The 24889-nt window shown below is 36.1% G+C and overlaps 1 protein-coding gene across 2 annotated transcripts in view; it reads right to left on the bottom strand.

The window, feature by feature from the left end:
- Positions 1–8230: 8230 nt before the first annotated feature.
- DYNC2I1 (dynein 2 intermediate chain 1) overlaps positions 8231–24889 on the bottom strand; it is a 40881-nt gene continuing 24222 nt past the window's right edge. For both annotated transcript variants that reach the window (XM_080385839.1, XM_080385840.1), the window contains 14 exons: positions 22031–22160; positions 21356–21467; positions 20898–20992; positions 20443–20572; positions 19385–19557; positions 18677–18839; positions 15852–15965; positions 14729–14790; positions 13600–13651; positions 12283–12343; positions 11934–12030; positions 11547–11678; positions 9828–10051; positions 8231–8686 (listed from right to left, as the gene is read on the bottom strand). In XM_080385839.1, coding sequence (XP_080241965.1) covers positions 8515–8686; positions 9828–10051; positions 11547–11678; positions 11934–12030; positions 12283–12343; positions 13600–13651; positions 14729–14790; positions 15852–15965; positions 18677–18839; positions 19385–19557; positions 20443–20572; positions 20898–20992; positions 21356–21467; positions 22031–22160 — 1717 coding nt within the window. In that variant the 3' untranslated portion in view covers positions 8231–8514. The remainder of the gene's footprint in view (positions 8687–9827; positions 10052–11546; positions 11679–11933; positions 12031–12282; positions 12344–13599; positions 13652–14728; positions 14791–15851; positions 15966–18676; positions 18840–19384; positions 19558–20442; positions 20573–20897; positions 20993–21355; positions 21468–22030; positions 22161–24889) is intronic.

Genomic DNA, 24889 nt, shown 5'->3' with positions numbered 1-24889 from the left:
TTGACCTACCACATCACTAGCCTTACTCAATGCCAAAATATGGATTCCTTATTTTAAAAAGTGACCACTTTTAAAATAATGACGTATTCTGTTACTGACCTTTCTGGAGTCAAATAAGCTACATCTACATTGTGCACGGGCTGAAGCTCCCAGGCTTCGCTTGTGGCTGGTTTCAACACACATCTACTTTCCTTATCTAAACAAGTGTCTTTGAAGCAGGGTCTGACACAATTTACTGGTATACCCAAGTGTTACTGTTAGTAAAAACACCTTTGTATTTGAAAGTGAGAGAACATTTGAGCCTAAATTGTGCTCTAAATGCAACCCACCTCAACACAGAGATGAATGATGAATATTTGGAAGAGTTTCTCTATGTGGAGTCATTAATAGAGATAGTATGGGAAATAACAATTTCCCTATTTATATCCGAGCTAAAGTTTCCCTTTTCAGATAATACAAGATGTAGGGCGTAGTTAATGAACTGATCAGCTGGTAGGCTTAAAACAGAAGCATTTATTTACACAATGTAATTATTTGGTGGAGTATATTGCTACACAATTTTTGGAGGCCAAAATAAAAATAGTTTTTAAAAGCTATTGGATGAATTAATGGGAAAAAGTGCCTGTCTTTCTCTTAAACACTGTGATCTGCTACCATCTGAGTCAGAAAATTCCTATGCCATAGGTTGCCAGAAGCCTGGAAGACAGACCATACTTGGAAGCAAAGTGTCATTGCATGCTTCCTGTGTTATTATCTATTTCTTTCTTCAGCATTTGCTGTTGGCCTATGTGGATGGGATGAGATTGACCTGCTGTCTGAATATGGGTATTTTCATGTATGGAGAGATTATTTTAGACAGACCTTAAACTTCAGGGATCAGTAAAGACACTAAAGTGCAGGTTTTTGTTTTTGAAGACATGGGTGTAAGGACATGTAATGTAGTATATTGTGAAATCCTTATCTTTGTAAAATATGAAAAGAATGCAAACTGGAGTTTAGACAAATGTAAACTACTCAATGTCTTTGAAGATTGTGGAGAGGTAGTTTTCAGATGTATCTGTACAGCATGGACCCCATGCAGCCACAACATAATTTGTAGTATATTTGCTTAATTAATTGACCTTGCTGAACTGCCAGAATGCCAAGTATTGAGCAAGTCAACTAAAAGCCTAGGAAACTTAGGGAATCTACAGTAATGGACAGTCTTTCTGTAACCTAGGTCCTGCATTCCAACCCCAACAACCCCAGCAAAGGAAATTCATTATACTCACTGTGAATTTCATCATTTTGGATAAATTAATCTTTAAATGAGGCCTTTTGACACGGTCTTATAATGTGAAAAATAGTTGGATATCTAAAGTAACCTCAGTATTCAATAATTTTCTAAATGAAGGTTAGAAAGGCAGTTTCAGATCCATTTTTTCTTTATCCTACTTTTCAGTATTAATCAGTCTGTTCTTTGACTCAACTGCATAGGCATTAAGAGTATTGTCTTATCATTGCAAATAAATGCAGCAATCAAAAAAAAATATCTTTTCCGCCTATATCATATATGCTCTGTGAGACAAATACTCTTTTCTTGGTCACTTCGGTATAATAGAACTTAACTCCCAAATGTTTGTCAAAACTTTTGTAAATGAGGGAAATTTATTAAAATTTTCTCTGAATTCTTTGCTCAGAAAATACAGCATTTGAAATCTGCAGTACTGAGTGCAGCCATGGTAATTCACATCTATATGTAATTCATTGTAAGGGTTCACTGTTTGACTCTGCTATTTCAAAATGACAGCAAATATCTGATTATGGACTATCCATCCTCTAAGCCTCTAGAGGATGTCTCTAAACAACTCTATTTTTCACAGCTCTCTGTTTCTCCGTCTCCAGAAGAACCAACTGAATTAAAAGTGTGGCTTTTAAATTATGTGTCTAACCAGCTGCTGTGCTATGTCTTTTTTCTACAATAGAGAGAAAAAACATTTCAGTTTGAGATAAGAGGCAAGTTATGAAATCCCTAATGTGCCATAAATGGGGTCTAGATGAGTTGACCAGTTGCCTGGTCACAAGACAGACAACATAAAAGAGGAATAGCAGTGAAATTATCGGCTGGTAAAGCAGAACTTCTGGCTAAGAGGAGAAACTTCTTAAAGAACACTGTAGCTGCCTCAAGGCTTGACTAAAAAACCTAATAATATATTCCAACTGCTTTTTATTTATTGTATTAAACCTACTCAGCAGCAACAGATTGACTGACCTGTGCATGGAATTAGTTTCCAATGAAGCTGTCATATTTCAGACTCCTAAAAGCAAAAACCACTTGACATTGGGAGAAGAGGGCAACAAATATATTAAAAAATGTAATGAATCCAGTAGAAGCAAGGGTTCAACTAAAGGTGAAAAATAATCATGTTATAAATATCAATGGGTAGTATAGGCTATTACAGTATTTCTTTACTCCTGCTTTTACTAGGGTATCATCGCTGTTTTCAATTGGGTTGCACCAGCGTAAAACTGAAAAACTGAGTGTGTAGGCTGCTTTAATTTATAATAGGAGATAAATTATCTGGAGCGGAAATTCCATCAGTTTAATGGCACAGTGTCAAAAAGTTTAAGTCACATCCATGAAAAATAGAGATTTTTCTAACTATGTTAAAGCACTACTTCTTTTATTTATGTCTGACACTATGTCAATAACCGATACAAAGAAAAAAAGCCATGTGCTCAAAATCAAGCCCCTCAATGCGAACGCAGTCGGACTGTAGTCTATATCCCTAGTCTGGTCTGATGCCCTCAGGCAGTCTGAGGCCAGTTTAACTAACTCAGGCCCACACTGCACCAAGCCACTGCGACTGATAACCCGTATTTTGTGAAAAAGGTGTGTTTCTGATTAGAAATGGCAAATGCGTACGCAACACGGCTCCTGGAGTGCCTGAACTAGCATTGTCACAGAAGGCACAATTAAACCTGTATTTTGCGTGTTCTCGTCCCCAAAGCAGATTGGAAGGAAGGCAGGATGCTCTCAGCTGGCCTTGTGCTGCGAGTGCTCAGGGGCACCAGGGTCACACTGCAGGGCAGCGGGGCAGGAGCAGCGGGGGACAACCTCTGCCTGCCCGACCAGGGGCAGCCTGTGCTCCCGGTAGCACGGGCACCTTTGAGAGGGATGGAAACTGAATCCAGATCTCATAGACCACTAGACTTCCTCATGCCTTATATTAAGTATCCTAACAGCACAGGTAGGCGGCAGTTTTCAGGACTCGGTGTAAATCACCATTGCATCCAGGAGAGAGAAGGACCTCGAGTGCAGAGCTGGCACCTCAGGAAGGCGGCAGGGTGGCCAGGGCTGGCTGCTGTTAGCAGCTGGAAATCGATTACACACACACCCCTGAATTCTCCTCATTACATGCCACTCAGTTCGTTCTGAGCACTTTACTGGGTTTACAAATTACTTTCTTCAGCACTTACTTCAGACAAATTTTTTTCCACTTAAACCACCTTAAACCACTGACAACAGATTTGAGTACCTTTACCTCTCTCAAAAGGCAGTTGTGGGCATCAAACCAATATTAATGTTGATCATCCAAAATAAAACAATAGTTGCTGAAAGCAAACTGAAAGGTGTGTGTGTTTGGGGGGTGGGGGCAGCAGGGGACAATCAGTGCCTATAAATACATGCATGTAAATACAGGAAAAATAAAGACCCACAGCAAGAAATTTACTTTCTCTTCCTTTTCAGGGTCTGTATAGGAGAAACAGGATATACATGGAAACATTTCTGTTTATTTCAGTTGGCTTCAATTTGGTCCACGAGGTATAAAGAAATTACTTCATTATGGACTGGTTCACTACTGAAAGCTGTCAGAGACAGAGGAAACCTGCATCGCTACCGCCAATGCAGGATCTGCTGTGGATGTAAACTTCCCCAGTTTCCAGTGCCAGCCGTCAACGCACTCTAAACCGCTCAAAAGCTGAAGGGATCTGATTAAGGGACATCTTTTCATCCCCAGTATAGTGGGCTTGGTACCAGTGGCTGCAGAACATAAAAAGGAAAGGCTGAATGCATCACTGAGCTTGAAGGGAAAGGCTAAGGAAAATACTGCAGGGAGGGAAGAAAGCACCTCCTTCCTCCCAGCCATAGTTAACAGCTACCTGCATAATTGCTTTTGCTGACTTCTTCAAAAATAGCTAATGCTGGGCATGGCTGATCTAAATAAGAAAATATTTTTACCACTAAGAGTATATGTAAACACTTCCCCTTTCATGCTAAGCTTTTGCAAAACATAATCAGAAGTATAATTCTGATAATTTATATGATTGTATTTTGCTTGGATTGGTTTGTTGGCACTCTTACTTCCACCTGTAAAACACTGTGGGATCTAACAATAACCATGTTAAGTGAACTTTGCCTTCGTTTTAACAGCTTAAAGAATGGCAGATGCTGTGAACTACACTGCAAATGCTGAGGCATCAGACATCAACCATGTATCTTTTTCCCTTCATAAAGGGGACGTGGTTGGTAACTGCAAGGACTGGGTAACCCTGTAAGAGTGAGTGTCTTCAGTTTCTCTCCACAGCAGCAAGCAGACACCTTCTGTATTCATTTCAGTACAGTCTGAACATCCAGCTTCCAGCACGGGGCAGCCCACACCTCTTCTTCACCGTTCATGAGTATCACGAGAGGCGAGCGGTAAAACTCCGTCATCATGCTAAGAGGCTCTGAGTAAAACAAGAGTCTAAAATACAATCTGTATTTAAATAGTTCCAGTGGGATATTTCATGTAGCATTAAAAAAAAGAAAAGGATAACTAATTCCACATGCTGCTCAGTTTTCACAGAGCAGCGCCTAAATCACCACTTCCTACATTGTAGCATCAAGACATAGCCCCCCTATAGCGGTTTGAACAATGCAAGAAGAGGCCTACACCAGGAATTAGAGTAAGAGATTTTATATCAATATACATTCTGAAATCTTCAGGAACTGCTAGTAAAAGATAAGTTAGCTGATTTTTTTAAGGGGAGCTGTAAATATAATCACTGTCTTCCTTCTCACAGGTGAGGAGGCTCAGAAACACATGGACAAATGAGCATTTGTCTATAAATATAATTCTGGTAATCCTGATTGAAAATTAAGCTAGCAATGAAAATACGGCTCATTAACCATGTTCCTGTCCCAGTATCCTCACACCTTTTCCTGGTTTGCATGCCACCAAGCATGCCACTGATGGCCAAATTCTGGTTACTTCCTAAGTAATTTTACATAGGCCTATTCCAACAGCCGGTGTAATTCCACGGCATTTCAGTATTTGCTTTAATCCAACCAACTTCTACACCTAGAACAGACCTAGATGGACTTTCCAACTCATCAGGGAAAACAAAAAAAAGCCTGCCTCTAAAAAGAATAACTATTTTTATGCTTTATATGTGTTCAGCTAAAAATATTGCAGCTAGTAGAATATTCCCTCATTGCTATGGAAGTTACAATGCTTCTGTATCCTTCAACACGTCTTAACTACATGACAGTGATGATTAATTAAGGCAAAGTTGCATTGGGTAGGACGGTCACCTTCAGTACAATTAAAAAGAAATGTTCTGGTACGAAAGAAGAGTCATGCTATTCCTATGCTCCCAAGCTCTACTGCAAATATAGGCTGACAGGTTGATAAAAGCATTTCTTAACAGTTGTAAGAAATCAGCCATCTGATTCAAGAATTCTGTTCCTCAGTTAACTTATTATTCAGCTACTGAAAACTTCATTTTCACATCTGTGATGACAAAGTCCAATGAAAACAATATTAATATTTATGTTCTAAATAGAAAAAGCTTTCAAAGCATGTTCAGAAAGTGGAAAATAAAAGCAGTAGTTTATCCAAAACCTTCTGGCATTTTGCATATTTAAAATTTTTAAGCCTTGCTGCCAGGATTTGCTGGCTTAAGAGCAAGCGCTTATATTTTATAATAGTTACTAATATGGGTGGACAGTGAATCAAATTTTCTTGATTCAATCATTTGAATGGTAAGTCTCTGTTTTATGGGTCAGTTAATTTTAACTACAGTTCATATTGTTAAGAATATGTGTTCCGAAATTTCCCAGAAGTGGGAAAAAATGTATTTATTTGGTCTATTTTAAATGTTTCATGAGGGCATTTATGTTCTATACAAAGATCATTCAATAGAATGTGTGTGTGTATGCACACATATCAGAGCTACCGGTAGAAATTATATGGATATGAAAATCTTTTGGAATTAACAGTGAACTTTTTTTCTTTCATATACAGGGTCTGATTTTTAATAAATCATGTTGTTGCTTTCTTATGAAATGTGTAAAATCCAATACCTTAAGTTAACAATATAAAGTTGACAATTATTAGAAGTAGCTGATGGAAAATCAGCTATGTTGTTTGAAACAATCTAAGTCCTTATGCACGGAATGCTTTCGTTGTATTGCAGCCTACCAATACTTCTCACTTTTCTGGTCAGATACATGCTCAAAAATACACCCAACTGCTAAGCTTACATGGAGCATCACTCTTAATGGTCTGCATTTACCCAGTAATGCAAAAGAGCAGCAACTTCCACACGTCTTTGCCTCACATTCTCGTAACAGCAACCGTCAGCACAGGATACATTTATATTATTACATTAGTTCGCAGTTCAAGAGAGAAAACTCATCGTTTAGGCAAGAAACATAGGCCCAGTGCAGGAACTGGGAACACTCAGGTCTCCAGGAAGTATAAGCAGAACTGGCATAAAATACTTGAATCTTTGAATTCAATCATACCTACCAACAGCAGCTCAAAATTAGCAGATACTTCTGTGTGCAGGTTGACACTATTTTTTCCTTTTTGCATACTGGAAAAGCCCCACCACCACTGAAGACGGCGCAAGGCAGAAAAAACCCCCCAACCCTCTGCTTCCATGCACAGAAGTGGGTGCAGAAAGAAAATTCAGGATGGTAAATTGTGAAAGTGATGACATGGTAATAAGAAAGAGATTTCTTCCAGAAGACTACTATAATTGCAAAGCTTAATTTTGATATTAAACTAGGGGGAGGGAGTGGTAGAGCGTGTGTCTCTGAGAAGGAAAGAGTGAGAGATTTGTGTTTGGTTTTTTACTATGGGTTTCAGTGGCGATACTCTGCCAACTCACTGCAAAAAGTACCTGTCATTTCTAACCCGATTACTAAAGCCACTCTAATTTACCTTATAGCGTATATTATTACCATATATACCCAACAATGAATATAAGAACAGTCATTTGTGTTTATGCACGTAAAAACCCCCCAATATATGGCTGACCAGGGAACTAGGATAGTAAAAATTATCTCTGAAATATGCACCCCTCTGACAGTTCATCGGGCTCTCTCGATTGCAGCCGCTGCTTTTGAGGAAAGGGGAATGTGCAATGGACTACGACAGGTTCACTCCCAAAGTGGTTTACATTGTTTACATCAGGCACTCATTTTTTACTGCTGTGACTTGGCACCATCATGTGGCGACTCTGAGTTTGCTCAATTTCAGTAACAATTTACAAAGAAAAATGTTTGCAATGACTTAATTAGAATTTATAAATTATTTCAGTCTATTTTAGAAAGAGATGGTACATATCTTAAATATAGGTTCACTAAATTCTGAACACAGTCTTCCAGTTGCTTTTTTTCCCCCTGAATCTGTGCTTGTTTCATGATGGTTTTCCTCATGATCTTTACATCAGAAGTTGTTAAGCCATGAAAATTAAAGACGTTTTCAGTGCTTGGTCTTGGTCCAAACTTTACGAAGAATGTACAAAAATTAGTATCATATTATAGACAACTATCCTCTTCCTCACTACAAGAGCTTTAGAAATTATTTGCAGAATTAAACAGGTGAGTATTTACCGTTTTTCATGAGAAATCTCAAAGGATCCAGAATTTCAGTAAATCTCACGAGCATATTGTTTACATAGTTTGATGCAAACAGGTAGTGTACATATCAGGACAACTGGAGTTAGTTAGGTATTCCTTTTACAATGTTTAAGAGTCAAAATCAGAAGTGATGTAATTTTCACGTGATGTAAATTTGTATTCTGGTATGTTTGCATAATATTTTTAGGTAGATATAAGAAAGTTTTACCAAGAGTGTGTAAAAGGCCCAGTGCCAGAAATCTCCATATATTCAGGCTGCTTATACAGACACACGACTTTATGCTCACCAAAGGACTGCTATCATTTACTTCAGAGCTGAATAATGAGAAACAGCAGTGTAATTTATAGGAATATATTTTCAGTATTTTTTAAAAAAATCTATACATCTAGAGTACTTTCAATAAGAAAAACAGTTCATCATATTCTTTAATACAGTAATGCTAAATTTGGTTCTGTCATTTTTACAATAAAATATATCATTTCAGCTGAAATACTGTATTGATTTTCTTTAAAATATATACAAGTTACATACAAATAGAAAATTACAAATCTTTTAATTGCAGGCAAAAATAACCTAAATATTTTGCAATAATTTGTACACCCAAATAGGTGTACTGTTTCTAAAAAGACTGCGATAAAATCAAATGTAGTTTTTCAGATTCCTGAGGCTGAGGTAATGCCCACTTCTTCTTTACAAACTGAATGTCTATCTGTCCAGATTCTTTGGCCAGTGCAATGCCCAACAATCCATTTGTTTTTTCTGGTTCTCCCAGAAGAGCCATAGTTACAACACTGAAATCAAAAGAATAGGGGAGGTTTTTTTAATTGAAGCATAATCAATATAACAAAAATAATATAAATTGGTGTTTCCAAATGTGTTTTTAGCAGGTTACTTATAGTTAACTAAATGATTCCTTTTTTCTGCTCATCACAGTGTAGTATTCCTCACTATTTCAAGTCCTAGCATGTTCAGCTTTTCACCAGTTGCAATCATTTAATGCAAATGTAACAGGCAATTCTTCCCCTGTTCATAGATTCCATCATCAATTTCTAATCATGACTAAAAGATAGTTTCAAGCCTGTAAAAATGAACTAAGTTTCCTGGCATTTTCCAGTACAGTATAACAACTTTAAAAATCATATTACTTTCTCCCAAAACTAGCAACACTTTGCTATTGTTTACAAGGCTACAAGGAAAACTTTTAGTTAGAGGGATAATCACCAAGACTAACTTAAGCCTAGGGAAGACAGAGTTTCCCGGTAAGACTCCCACATGAGAGGAAAGGGAATCCTCAAGACTATAATTCAGAAAAGCTAAATTAAACTGCACTTCTGCATCAATCTGCAGGATTCACAGGTCTCTCCTGACTACAGGAACAGTATCGTGAGACCCTGATGTTAGTCTTGTGATATGTGCTAGCCAAAAATACCCTTCTTTACTTTGTGACAATGAACACGATGTATTTCTCTAAATTGGTAACAATACTATATACAGGCATTTTAAAATGTTGTCCAACACCTTGACTATTTTAGGGGTCAATCCTGATCCAGCAAAGCTAACTTTGAACTTAAACAGTCCAAATGATTTCGGGAGGAACAAAAATTTTTCTCTTCATATAAACAGCAACTGTTCCATGTACAAATATCTGCCCCACGTGATAACATTATTATCAGATTTTGATTTATACTTCTTGATTATTTGATTATTACTTCTCCTTTATCAGACTGTATAAATAAGTAAATAAGGATAAAGTAAAATGGAGCTCATTATAGTCTCTTTCCACACCTCCAAAAGTTTATAAAATACAGTGAGAAAAGCAAATTCTAATGAACAGTTAATGCCAAGCAAAAAAACCCCACCCAAACTCTAATCAAAGTGTAGAACGATAATAATATCAATATTTTGTTAAGAAGAGTAATGTAATGTACTTACTTCTCTGTTGGAATAGTCTGCTTTGCAACAGGCAACAAATCATTTTCCAGAAGATCCCAAATGTAAATATTAGATGATGCATCCAGGACAAAAAACACAGCAGGTCTTGTTAAAGCCCACTGCAGAGCAATAACTGGCCGGCCGTTTGTGCTGTCATTCCACTGCATGAGGGGATACTCTGATGTCATTTGGTGTAACCTAATGCTTCCATCTGAACAGCCAACCTATATCATAGTCAAAAAGAAAATATTTCCTGGGAATAAAATAAACTAGGCAAGATAAAAACTGCCATTCAATTCTTCAGAATATCAAGCATATAAAGTAAGTTCTCTGACTGAAATGGCACAGATCTCTCATATCTCACTCTGTGGACTACCTGGATTTTCACTTTTAGTGTAATTTTGAGTTCAAAGCAGTAACTCGGTACTAAGCATACTAGATAATCTAATCCGCTAATCCTGCGTTGAAGTCCTAATTTCCCATTTTACAAAAACTCTCAGACCATCACCTTCACTAATATTATGATCCAGCACAACTTTGAACTGGGGTGAGGCCAGAGCCTGGAGACCAATTCAGACGGCTACTTAGGGACATGTGATCTGTAAAAGCAAGAGTAGCTTTTGATAGCACAGGCTGCGCCTAAGATTATAACGAATTAAACTGATTCATAACGAACAACTAAATCCAAAGACAGGCAGGTATCACTCCTTCCAGGTATTTTCTTAGAACTTCTGTCCTGCCTAGCGTAACATTTACTAGTTTCCTCTAGTCCAGATAAAAAAGAAACTATTCTATGAAAACAGAAAATAACTTACTACCCTGCGCCGCTCCACATCAGGAAGACTTCCTAGAATTTTCAAATTATGATAACTTTTTGCAGTGCCTCTGCAAATTGTGCTTACATGTAAAGACATTATACAGACACAATCATATAGAAGTTTGTATCACTCTAAATAAATGCATTTGGGAAAAAGGTAAGAAGACGCACACTGGTAAAAGTTCTGACTGCGCAGAGGCAACACAAAATACATACACTGTAGCCAAACCCGTTTGGTTTATACCTTAGGCAATCCCAATGAAGTTATGTAAATCATGGCAAATTTAGGAAAACAGCATTTTAAAGAAAGGATCAAGCACAAATATATGCAAAGATAAGCAGATGGAAAATCCTACCAAAGTTAGATTCAACTTCCTTTGAATAAACTTTCACAAGGAAGACAGGTAAAAACAGCGGGTGTGCCAATATGAACTGCTGAGGGCAGATCTGAACACACCTGACCACAGGGCACACTGCCACGCATCCCCCAGGGGTACACCTGACGTGGAGAGGAAAGCAGAGAATACCCAGAGCTGTTCCACAGACCTTTATTTCACAGCAATACAGACATTTTGTCTCCAAAATGACTATGTCACTGTATGGTAAGAATGAGAAACAACCGCGGCTTCATTAACAGCAGAAGACCTGCTCTCAATGCTGAATTTCAGTAATAAAGAGAAAGTTACAAGGCTGAAGTGAGATTGCCCTTTGTTTCTGTGAGCCAGATGGTCCACCTTTCACATAAGCAAAGCCTGAACACCAGGACACAGGATTTGTTGTCACCCTTCATGGCAGATTTGAATTAGCGAGGAAATCAACCATCACATCTAGTTAAATAAATCAAATTAGAAATCCTTCTTCAGCAAGTAATTAAAAAATGAAGCTTGTATTATATTACATACCAAAAATAGCTGCTTTCCGAAAGGGAAGAAATCAATTGCATTAATGCTTATAGCTCTGAGTCCACTCTCCCGGGGTCTGAATAACTTTGGAAAAACTTTTAAATCATGTCTTGTACCATGACCTACCAGCCCCTAGGAACAAAATAAACTAATTAAACAAAACAAAACAAAATTTGCATTCTCAGTATTACAAGAAAAAGTTAAAAAAATTCACAGAGCTGCTACCTTACAAGATCTTTAATAGATAAAAAGTTTAATAGCTAAAAGATATTAATTACAGTCTCAAATTATAGATTTTATACACAGTCTACTGGTAAAATTCCAAGTAAATGGAGCAGCTTTCAAAACAAAAACTAACAATGACATGAATTTCAGCACATTACTCACAATGTTTGTTCCAACAATGAAATGATTAGGATTAGAAGACAGATATTTAATAGTCAGTGTCTGGGGTATTCTCTGGCGCACATCCTTTGGGAAAAGGCTAGGAAAAACGTAAAGGTAAAAGATGACATAAACACAGGAAGTTGTCTCCTAAACTACTCAAGCACATACAGAAACTCTTGATCTAAAATGTCTATGACTAGCTCCAGGAAGAAGTGTATATTAAAAGAAACCCAAACGACTAATGAAAATATTGTTAAATATATCTTACATAACAGCAAATTAATAAAATATAGGAAAAATTAGCTTTGTGAGATACACATGTAAAATCTAAATGCCCCTGTTTTCTCACCTGTTATTCAATTCCATAGTGGAGCTATGTACTAACTTCACTTTCCCTCCAGGAATTAAACCTAAAATTATATAAAATAATTATATAGACTGATTTAAGCACTTTACATTAAGAAAGGGCTATTTTCAAAGTACAATCTAAGCTAGTAAGTAAAAGGATATTTCATAAATAAATTGTCTATAGTAGATATGGCTTTTGATATGTAAGAATCTTATATCACTGAGAAGTATTTACTTCGGAATTCAAATCTGAAGAGTTGTAATCTGACAGAAATCAAAGAAAAAGGACAAAGGGAAGAGTGATCATACATTTCTTTAGTTTTACAGTATGCATATAACATCCTGTAATATCACTCCATAAATTCCAAATCTGTCAATGGTGAAAATGCACACTTAATTGTCAAAGATCAAAGTGACATAAATGTAATAATGAGAGACTGTAATAATGCTTCCGTAAAGTTGGCTTATGTTACTTGTTAGTAGAGAATCAAATCCTTCAAACACAAGAATTTTTTGAAGAGGAGAAAAATGAATGCTGCTGGCAGTCAAAATGTGTCAACACAGGACTGTAGCTTTAAAATGTACCTCTCCACAGATATGTTAAGCTTCTAAAGCTGTGTATTATAGACAGACATTACACACAACATTATAAATTTGAAAATTGATCAAAAATTCTGGTTTGTTAGCATTACTTCATTTTTTATATATGTGTTTTAAAATGTACCAGGATTTTAATCACAGCCTTTTCCAGTTAGGTAAGTATGTAAGTCTACATTTGTTTAAAGAACAAAACAATTAATTTTCTTCACTCACATAACTCAGTAAGGGCTGAATTAACTTTGTTCTTTATTTTTTTCATAGAAACTTTTTTTCTCACACTAAATTAAGTACCGTACCCAAACGAGAAATTTCAGGACAATTATCAAAATGAAGATACAGGCAGCAACAAAAGCATTATAACAGATTTTGTTAGAACTAAAGGAAGGAGGAACAAGGGCATAGAACCTCATATTCTTTGAAAAAAAGCTGTTAAGACACAGAAACCTGCCTTGACATTATAAGAAATGTGTCTGTCCGGTGGCAATTGCCAATACAGAACTAGCAGATGAGACTCAGATAGCAGTGAAAATAATTCTCATGATACCTAACCAATAACCCCAAATATCAGATATATGTCCTATTCAGAATTAATTTTTTCCTTGGTAATTTTTCTGCCTTCTCAGCTATTTTTTTGTCATCATTGACTCTTCTTCTCTCTTCTAACTTCATAATATCAAAACTCAAGCACTTTATTCTACCTCTAATGTACAGTACTCACCTAAATCAGTTTGTGAACCAGCTAAATCCACTTTTTGTAATTCAACAACTACCTGAAAAGTCAATATTTAACATTAATAAGCAATATTTACCAGACTTTAAAGTTTTTTTTAACTAGCTCTAACAATGTATGACATATCTCTAAAGGAACATTTAGATAGGCAGATCTAACATTACAATGATTACAGGTAGATCTCTACCCTGTCAATGTCTGCAGGGCTAAAAAAAGCTTCACATGGCTGCTGGGTGTTCCCTGCTGGAAAACAAGATGTGGAAAAATACATTCTACACTTACTAGCCAGCTGGCATCTTGTTGGTTTGGTGGGTCACAAAAAAGCACCCTAAAACCCCCACATAAGGAATTGTAACACATTCTCTGTGCTTTTCACTATTCATGAGACAGAAGGGTTAGATCATTTGGCCTGAATCCGTTGCTACTAAAGTTAATTAGAGCTTTAAGGGACTTAGCTAGCAATACAGAAGGGAAATAATACTTTTATCCCCTTATTATTCACTGAGCCATTCAGTTCCTCAAGCAAGACCAATTCAGATGCAGACCACAGGTACAGCAGCTGGGCTAAAGCTGCATCAGAAAAAGACAGAACACCTGACAGAAAAAGAGTTCCAAGGACAGTAATTAAGAGAAACAGACATGGTGTTTATCTGACTGTCATATTTTAGGCAGGGTGGTAGCATTATCCACAGATTTTCACATTTTGACTCTTGAACATTTATTTTATATAAATTATGAATGTCACTTCTCACATACATTCAGTACAGTTTCTGACACCACTATGGTACAAATAAAATAAAGTAGGAGGATGAAAGAGGACCAAGATGTAATATTCAATTAATATAAATATGTGAGCATATTCCTATGAAGCAGAACTACTGATTGCCTGTTTTCATTAATTCATGTACCTGTTTATAGTTTTGCCTAATGGTAACATCATGGCACTAGGGATCAGGTCAAAAATTTTGAAGAGAATTTTAACAGAATGGCTAGTGTTGCTGTACTTTTCAAGGAGGAAATTCTCATCAGAAATCCTGGATTTAGGTTGCTATATTTGAAGAAGTATTTTATTATTCCAAGACACAAAACTCTTGCTTTTCATACATGTAACACTCACCCACATATTGAGGATTCCATTTTCATCCATTGAAGCTATCTGGAATGGAGGGCTTGACATCTCTACGGAAAAAATAGTAACAATTTATATTCATACACTGATCATCATCCTGAACAATATCAAAAGGATCTGAAACATTTCCTAGGTTAACATATTCTCCAAAACTTCTATGATCCTCTCAGCTGCATAAAAAGGGAAACTGCTCTAATTCTACCGAAGAAGAAAAAGGCATGAAACTTTCTTTACCAAGAGGGTGGTCAAGCAGTGGAACAGGCTTCCTAGAGAAGTGCTCAATGCTCCAAGCCTGTCAGTGTTTGAGAGACATTTGGACAATGCCCTTAACAACATGCTTTAACTTTTGATCAGCCCTGAACAGGTCAGGTGGTTGGACTAGATATTGTAGGTCCCTTACAAGCAAAATACCTTATTCTATATCTCTGTCTATTCTAGTGTGTTTAGTTTGTCCTACCAAAGAGGCAGATGATCTCTGCATCTTTTAAAATGTCTGGATTCTGCATGGACTTTGGAATAGAACATAAAGTGCAACAGATGAAATCTCGTAAAGTCTGCAATATGCAGCACATTTCTTTGGACTATTATGAATTCCAAACTAAAAAGCTGCAATGGAATAATGTCTCCTCTAGCACACTGCCTGAGAATTTGGGGGCACAAGATTAAGGTTCCTTTGCAAATGTTGGTCAAAAAAATTATGCAAAAGGCACAGAAAGAGCCATCAAAGTACAGTCACACATTTTAAGTGTTTTCAGACATAAGTAAGTTGTTCCACTGATTTAGACAGGGTTTTTCAGACAGTTTAGAAGCAATAAGACTTCTCTAAAGGCAGTTTTTGAGTGGTAATTTAAATCATCACGGAAGAACGAAATATTGTCTTGAAAACACATTATAACAGGCATGCACCCACATCCAATGTGAAGCTGCACTGAATGAATACATAAAAATGACAGCAAAAAATAAACATGAATGTTGCATGCAATTGATACTACAGACAATTAGAGAGGAAGAATAGAATTATAAACTGGATTTAGACTAAGATATATTTGTTTCACTATATACGTAAAGAAAGACTCAGATGTATTGATGCTTTGAAGAGCAGTTTACATACCCTCCTGATAAGGGAGGCTTGAGAACCCATAATTCTGATCAGTGTAGAGAGAGGTTGAGACCGGTTCCACTGCTAGTATAGGAGAGGTATGGTTGACTGAGTTTAGAATGCCATCTGTAATTAAGGGTAATGGAAGTTAAACACTCTTGTTATTTTGAATGAAAACAACAACAGAACCCTAATCACTTTTCAGCTTATGGGAGAACGATGATGACAAAAAATGAATGTCAAATAATGAACTTGATGAAGAATTACTAAGTCTCAAATACAATACTGCAAACTGTTTCCTAATTTAACAAAATACTATTAGAAAAATCGGTGTTTCACCATTTGTATTTACTTCTCATTTTCCAAATGACTGCTGCACCATTTATGACACTGTACCAGACACTTCATTAAAATCTGCCATTCCAGGGTTATCATGAAAAGAATTACGTTGAGTTCAGGCTCCATAAACAAGAGAGAGAGAAATAAATCACTGCTTATGACACAAAAGACAAAACTGGAGAAAAATTACTATTAACAGAAAGTAACTACCTTGAAACAAAAAATTCACCACAAGAAAATATGTATTTACCCTTTAATAACAGTTTAAAATAAAAGTATATTTAGAACAATTTCAATATGCATTCTTTGTCAGATACTCTTGATTTCTGGACTTGCCCTGTGCACTGAGCTTAATCTCATTTAAGACTAAAGGCATAAAGCTTCCTAAGTATACAGCATTAAAACCTGCTTGCTCCATGAAACCGTATACATACATTTGAGTGCTAGCCCATTGTGCAACGCGAGAACAAGCATCTGATCTACTAAAGAAATTAAAGCTTATCAATCAGTTAATGTTTACTTTTATGTGGCTACTGCAATCAGACACACTTGTGAACAAAACAGGATTTTGTGCATGTGTGTGGTGGATTTCTGTAGAAAAATAGTATGTCAATATAAGTTAAATGGTAGCACCCGGACACAAAAAAAAGGAAAAATACATAAAGGAGGACTTATTTTGCAATAATAAAATTATTTATAAAAATATTGCTATGTGTTATTTTTCACTTCAGGGTACAATACAGTGCCAAGAAAAATGGCACCAATTTATAACTAAAATTGAGAAAATGGTGGTATGTAGACCTTGTTCCCAGTTTCTCAGCATACAACTACATACAATCAAAACTTTAATGACTTGTTCCTCTACAACCCTATTTAGATTTGCAATGACAAACATCAGTTATGGGCATAAAGATCTATTCATTTCCATCAGATTCATAAAATGTTAAGGCTCTTGTACACCAATTCAAATGCAGAGTGCAGTACTTCAGATTGTGTCTTCCAGCATGTCAGCTAGATGCCTTAAATAAACTTTAACTGTTAAATTTGTCATCCATGGGTTTTAAGAAAATTTACAAAAAACTGTTATTTTGATCATACATCACGATCAAAAGAGATCTTTTGATCTCTTTTGAGAAAAAAGAGAAATCCAATGACAAGAAAATGTGAGAGGATGAAAGCAGGTTACCCACAAGCACTTCTGAAAAGTAAACTTTCTTCTGGCTTCCCAGTATATATGCAACACTATCTAAATATCTAAACAAGGCAACAAATTAATTCCACGTTATTTTTTGTTGCTGTGCTTCTCCATGTGGAAGGACCATGCTATAGCTCCCACCTGGCCCCAATGCCAGTGATTTTGCTCATGTGACAAGCTAGATGACAGAAAAATGTATGTCCAGTTTTTGCTCCAAGATGCAATTGATACATTTCTAGAGATACCCAGCCAGAGAGCTTTTGGGACCCAAAGTTCAGTCACAGCTTCCCAATTTCTTCAACAAAAGGCTAAAAGTAACTGACTGATGACTGTGAGTTAGCATTCAACTTAATTTTATATAGATTGCCTCTGACATTTAACTTTCATACACTACTTGTTTCCAATGATGTGATCCCCGTATATGCTGTACCAATAGTATCATAAAAAGACAGGTGTATATGTAATGAAAATATGAGAATTTCCTAGATCTTAATTTGCTACAATAATTGATAAACTGGCAATAAAAAAAACCACAATCCTGACTCAACTTTCAGAGTATCTAGATAGAATCCAGAAGTGATAAAGTTACATAAGTGGATAAATGCATAAGGTAAGATTCAGACCAAAGATGAAGACACTTAAAATGGTATCTACATGTAAGACAGCTGTACAATATCCGTAAATGAACTAAAGCAAACCAATACGATCAGTCCAGCTAACCATATACAGATATTAGGATGAGAAGAATAGCTCTCTAGATCCCATGGAGTAGCACTGCACTAACAGAGGTTATACATGTATACTCATGGATACATATCTTGCATGCAACCTTATAAAAACATCAAGACTTAGGTGACAATTTGTACAGACTACAACCTCTAAATGACATCTGAAAACCTGTTTTTTACAGTCTTAAATGACTTTGATTTTTTTAAAAATACATCTTAATATATGTGTTCAGATGTAGATAAAAAAGAAATGTAGGTTACATTAAGGGAGATAACATGATTAAAATTGACTAACCGAATGATTTCAGGTTAGGTAGCAGCTGAGTAGTTGGGTTTAATGTTACAATTACCCTTAGGTTCTACATCTGGTCCACCTCTATTCTCATCACTTCGTGCATACTGAGCTGGCATACATTTCTTTACAGATACTACTAACTGGCAATTTTTACTTACATCATCTCTGAACTGGCTAAACTAGGCTACTGAGAAAGCGTGTTCTAAGTAAGAAAGAAGAGTTAGTAGTGGAATTGTTTCACTGCCCTCAAAATGGCTAATCAGAATGCATAGTTACTAACCAGTGGAAAATGTTGGAACTCTTAATGTCCAGTCAGTTTCACCGATCATCATATAAGGGTGCATTCTTGAGTCTTCTCGAAGATCCCACACCAACAATGAACCATCTATTGTTCCAGCAAAAACTAATGTTGTTTTATTGGGACTAAAGCAGCAACATAACACCTGTTAAGAAGTAAAAATATGCATGGTTGATATTATGATAAAGGCCAATGATTCAATAAGCCTGAAATATGTTTGTTTTTCCTAGGCATGCAAATCCAGAATAAGACTGATTACAGTGTTTGTGGCAGAAGGCCAACTTATTTAAAAGAGAAGTAAGATACAAGACTTTCAGTAGGCCTTCCTTTTTCAAGACAATTGTTGTGTAAGCTGCATCTACTACCACAAAGCTGAAGGGGGTGATTCAGCTGCAGCATAGTGACGGGTAGAGAGAAGCCCTGACAACATCTGAACCAGCTGTTTTACTTCCATTCATTCTTTAATCATGAAACGGAGTCAAAATATAAAAAAAAAACACAAACCAAAACACCATGACCATCCCTTCATCCTAGTACTGGAACACAAAACAGAAGAGAATAGTGTTCGGCTCACTAGGCTTAAATGTGTTTTTCAAAAGATGACATATCTTGCAACAAGACAAGAAAACACAATACACATAATAAAGCCTTTTATTCCATGGGCAAATATACAATGTTATGAAAACATACCTCTGAGTCACATATTAAAACTTTCTGCGGACTGGAGGGCTGCCAGATGTTCCAAACACATATGAGGCTCTTTCTGTTCAGTAAACCAACACCTGCCTTTTCAGGTAATCCATGAGCAGAAAGAAGTATCTGCCTCTGAACTTGAGAGACATATAGGCAGGATATTTTTCGGTCTAAGCCATTTAACAAAAAATCAAGAAAGAAAAATAAATAAAAAAGTAAACTCACTGCAGATGAAAAAACATATTTAGCTGCTATAGCAACAACCAAAGAAGCTAAGACGTAATTATGAAGAATATTTCTATTAACAGCGAGTTGCTTTTGATGTTACACAAGAAAAAAGGAGGGAGTAGAGAAAGAATACAAAAAAATAGAAGTAAGTAGAAAGCAAAAAGGAAGAAAGCCAGGAAGTTAGTACAATAATTACTCTGGGCATAAGCAAGCCAATCTGATCTGACGTCAGTATATATACTGAAAATTAGGCTGTCTCAAGAGGAAACAGCACAGGCCAGGCTTTTTCTGGTTCATCACATGTTCATGTTAGAATACGTATGGTTTTGTGTTATAATAGATCTTCCTAAAATAATTACAAATGCTTTGTTTTTATTTTTTCTTTTCATCTGAACATCCAGTGTTTATATGGGGAATATACAATGCAGTTCAGTTATATCAGGCTATATTCTCCCTGTTCAACAACCTGGCTTTATCTGCAACTTTAGCCCTACCTGTCAGCATAAAGAGCCTATATAAAATTACACCCCTTGGGATGGCCCTTCAACAACAGGGGCAAGAAAATACATCCAGGGCACCCCTATATCACGCTAATTGCTGGCTATATTTCTCGTTTCACAGCAGCTAGGATGCTCTGATGGTCCCTGTGCAAAACCAATCTGCACAGAGTTACAGCAAAAATAGCACAGTTAAAAGCAGGCTTTACATCACCTATATGTCCTGGTATGTGCTGTTTGCACTTCAGTCATGACAAAGAGCATGGTATTCTGCATAAGGAAGAAGAGTTCACACTGTATACTAAAAGGTGTAGAATAATGTTCCCTTACCATGGAGGAATGGTTGGTTAGTATTTAACTGGAAACAGCTATCACTAATAGACAGACTGGTTTGTCGAGATCTTAGTTTCCACCCAGGTTGTGTTGCGACTTGATCTTCCTCTAGCAAAACAGCAATCACCTTTCAAACATAATTACATTTATAGAAATAAAAGGGTCGTCTTATCTTTCTGCTTTGCTATTTGCAGCTTTATAAAGTATATGGATTAATTTAATAAATCTTTATCAACTCTCTTTTTAGTTTTATATCTTTGCAAGTACAGCTTTACAGACATAAAAATGTTGCACAGCTCTGGTTCCATTCCTTTGCAGAGAGATGAATCTCAATGATAATGCATATTATTTAAGTAATTTACTTAAATTAGTCAGAACAAGTACTGTAAGTGATCTATCACACTGTATACTTATGCACACAACTCATAAGGGATACTAAGTATTTAAGTTACCTGGCAAGCAGACCGGAGGAAATTTGCTAATCTTTGTGAATCAACTTTAGGTGTTAGAGCTCCATTCACTGACATATTATGGCTGTTTATGGGACCTAAGAAAAAACAAAAACCAGACCCAAACTTGACACTTCAAAAGGGAAACAATTAAGAAAACCGTAAGAACAATGTAATTATTAAGCATAAAGAAAGTGGTAGGAATCAGCTTCTCTTCAGCAGAAATAAAAGTACCGAACAAGAAGATCTGTTGGAGAATCATATCTGCTGCCAACAGAACCAGCAATCCAGAAAGAAGAAACTATTTCTGCCACTTATTCTCCCTCTCCGCAAGGGGATTCAGGATGCATACAGCAGTTTGCTACCAATCCAGCCTGCCACAATCCTGACAATTAACGGGTACAAAGGAGAAAGTTTACATGCATACATCCATATATGGATAAGATCAGAATGTTCTTCACCTCCAGATACAAGGGCACTTTCTCCTGGATGTTGTGTCCATTTCTCCAGTGTCTCAACTTCCTCAGTCTGAACGTCTCTCTCAAGATTGTCCTCGTTACACTGAACATATGCCTTAAGTAGAAAGATAAAGTGGTCAATATATGGGTGACACAGCTAAGAATGACAGCACATAACTGAATAAAACGTAGTCATTTTAAAATTGATGTTCCCTATGTGAAACCAATCTGCACAGAGCTGCAGCAAGAATAGCACAATTGAAAGAAAAGTGGGCTTTACATTTTGTAGATTTTTGAATTTTGTAAAAATTCAGACCTAAGCATGCTTACACAGGGTCATTATTTTGTACATGCATGTTTTACTACATTTCACACAAAAGTGCTAAACCTACTGCAAAACTATGGAATGTCTTACATGGCGTGAACACTAAACCCAGCATACTCGGGACAGTGAGCCACAGAGAGAGTCCTCTTCTAAAACAGAATGGAAATGGCCTTTCTGGCCAAAAATTTTTATATCATTGCTTTATGGTAATTAAGGCTTAGAGATGAAAATTATTAATTTATTACTTCAGTGCCCTATCAGCTTTAGTAACTTTCTTTTATAAGAAAAACTATTTTCCAGAACAAGAATCAGCACTTCGAGGACTTCAACATTATCTTGTATTTGTTACCCACCTGCTTAGTGTTCATTTTGCCAAAATTCCTGATATACATGTCGTACTCATTTACAGGAGGCAAGTCCAATAAAGAAAAACTAACTGAGAAGTCCAGATCAATTAGTCGGAGAAGTTCTGAACTCCGTTTTCTTTAGAATGAATTACAAGAGAGAAACAAAAAATAGTTAAGACCAAGTATTTGGTATTCCAAAAGAAACACAACCTTATTTTGTACAATACCAGAGATCTAACAGTCCATTGATCTACGTGAATTGAGGCTGTACCAAAATTAATTGGCAGATAAAAATAGAAAATACACAGTTATGTGTTCTCATTTAATGTTATGCTGAGATAATTACCATATTTAAAAATAGAATACAGATTGCAAATGGAAAACTTATGTCGTTTATTATTAAACCAAAACTGTCAAAGTCTGGCACAATCATCTTTCCTAAGTATTTAAAAGCTGTTCTGAGGTAACAGATGAATGCCTCTTCCTATAGTTAGGATGGTGGGTAATTCTCCTAAACTAGTTTTATTAACCTTCATCACCTATATGTGCCCATGCTTTTATGAAGATCATCTATATTACCCTGCGTTTGTTAGACTTATGCAAATGTATTTTGAATGACCTCCACTGGTAACAGGCTGACTGAATTGGTACCTCTCCACATCACTAGGGAAACAAATAACAATAGCAGTAATCCTAAAATATATTCTAACTAATATACATGAAATTAATTTATTGCTGATTCATAACCTGTGGACATGAATACTGGCCTCTTCCCCAAAAAGAAGGCCTCCAAAACCCATCAGTTACTGGAATACTGGAGTTGATTCACATGTTATGAAAACAATTACTTGAGATTGAGGTAGAGTATGTATTCTTCCACTTGTATTTTTTGTTCTGTGTAAGATTAGCACATTGTACAGTATTTGAGATACCTGGATCTCTTTGTCGTATGAAATGCCAAATCTTTCCATCTTCCTAAAACCCCTTGCTGGAATGATAAAAAATACCCTCAACTTCCTTATCCAGCTCAATTCTTTTACCTTCTGCCTATTTCAATTCTTAATTTTTTCATCTTTGCTCACAAATAAAATGATACTTTGATTAGTAATTCAAAAACAAATCTATCTTCATATACTGTACCTTTCTCTGACAGGTAAGAAACATTTATGTGATACTACTAATTATCACCAACTACAAAGACATTCCTACCACTCCACTTGTAGGGATGTGTGGATAATGAAAAGTCAGTCGGTCTTTGTCACAATTCACAGAACTATCTATCTACTTAATGTCATAAACCCGTTAAGATATTTTAAGAGTTAACTGCTTGAATTATATGCAGATGTCTGTTTACAAGTTAATTTCACACTCTTGCTATAGTACAGATTCCCTGACAAGGAGAAATTTTTTGTAGTTTCCCTTTCTCTCTCTTGCCGTTTCAGATTTTTAAAATATATTTAATATAAATACAACCCAGGTACAATTATGGGTCTGTATCAATTCCATATCTAAATAGTCTTACGGATGCATATTATAGTTGCAGTTTCTTCTCAGTAAGATAGTGTTTGAAAAGGGTGAAGACCAGAGGAACATGAGCTGGAATTTCTCCTCTGATATTTTAGGCTGGATTTTTCTTCATGCATAAGGACAATTTTCACACCTCCTTTTTGCTATTTGATATTATTATTGCATTTTCTTGCCCACATTTTATTTGTAATTCTATTTCCTAATACACCACCTCTTCACAAACATTGTGGGCACAGATTGCTGAGATCTAATTCAAATATATGAAAGTTGCTTCCTAGTTACAAATCTTAATGATACATGCAGACAGATCCTTAAAATTATAACTAATAAGACTCATACTAATACAGCTCCAAAGTACCACAGCTCATTTATGGGATGCTTTCAGACTATTTATTGGTAGCCTGTATTACCACAGCATTAAATTCCACAAACCGTTTCTCTAGCCATGAAAATGCTAGTTATCTCCACAGGCTACATATGTTAGCATGTACACAATGTCATATACACAGTCATAGTCAGTCATGGTACAAAATCAGGAGAGGCCGACAAACATTTCAGAAGGCAATTCTTCAGGGATGCCTTCCTGAATTTCCTCATCTGTTTCCACTGTCTAGAGAGGAAGCCTCGACAATGAACTCACATAAAATTTGGGCAAATTAAATTTAGGCAAGGTGAGTTAGCCTAGACAATAAACATCTCCCATATGTGATGATTAGCCACTTATGTAGAGTCACAAAGCACTGCAAATCCAGTATTATCAATAATATTTAATATTCTTGCTTTATGTGTCCAATTGATGCAACAGAACATAGGAGATATATACGCTGTTTCAGATAAATCTGGATCTCCTGGCAAGTTTCACAAGAAACAGGCATCAATTTGTTTCTTTAATACAGAGTTGTCCTAGATATCTCAAATCTAGATCAATTTCAGATCAGTAATAACATGTTTTTACACCAACTGGTGTTATCCCTGAAAGGGAACATGCTATTTTGGCAACAGTATGTAACATATAGAGTCTTGATTATTTCAAGAAAGTACAGTTCAGCAGAGCCCTGAGAGCAGCTAAAAGGCTTGCTCCTCAGTACTATAAGTCAATATCTAATTAAGTGACTGAATAATCATACAAAGAAATTACAATCCTCGCAACTCATTCTGTAATGATACACACAAACTGGTATATATATAAATTTCTGTTTCAAAATGACATGTAGTAAAGCCTGTAAATTATATTTACTTAAGAACTAATTAGTGTTAGATCAAACTTGATGCTTTTTAGAGTCAAATATTATTTTTGTATAAACTTCATATATTTCAAATATAATGAAAAAAATACAG

Source organism: Falco punctatus (genome assembly GCF_963210335.1).
Source record: "Falco punctatus genome assembly, chromosome: 4".
NCBI lineage: Eukaryota > Metazoa > Chordata > Aves > Falconiformes > Falconidae > Falco > Falco punctatus.
The sequence above is the reverse complement of the archived record's forward strand: the minus strand, read 5'-3'. Positions and strand labels throughout refer to the sequence as shown.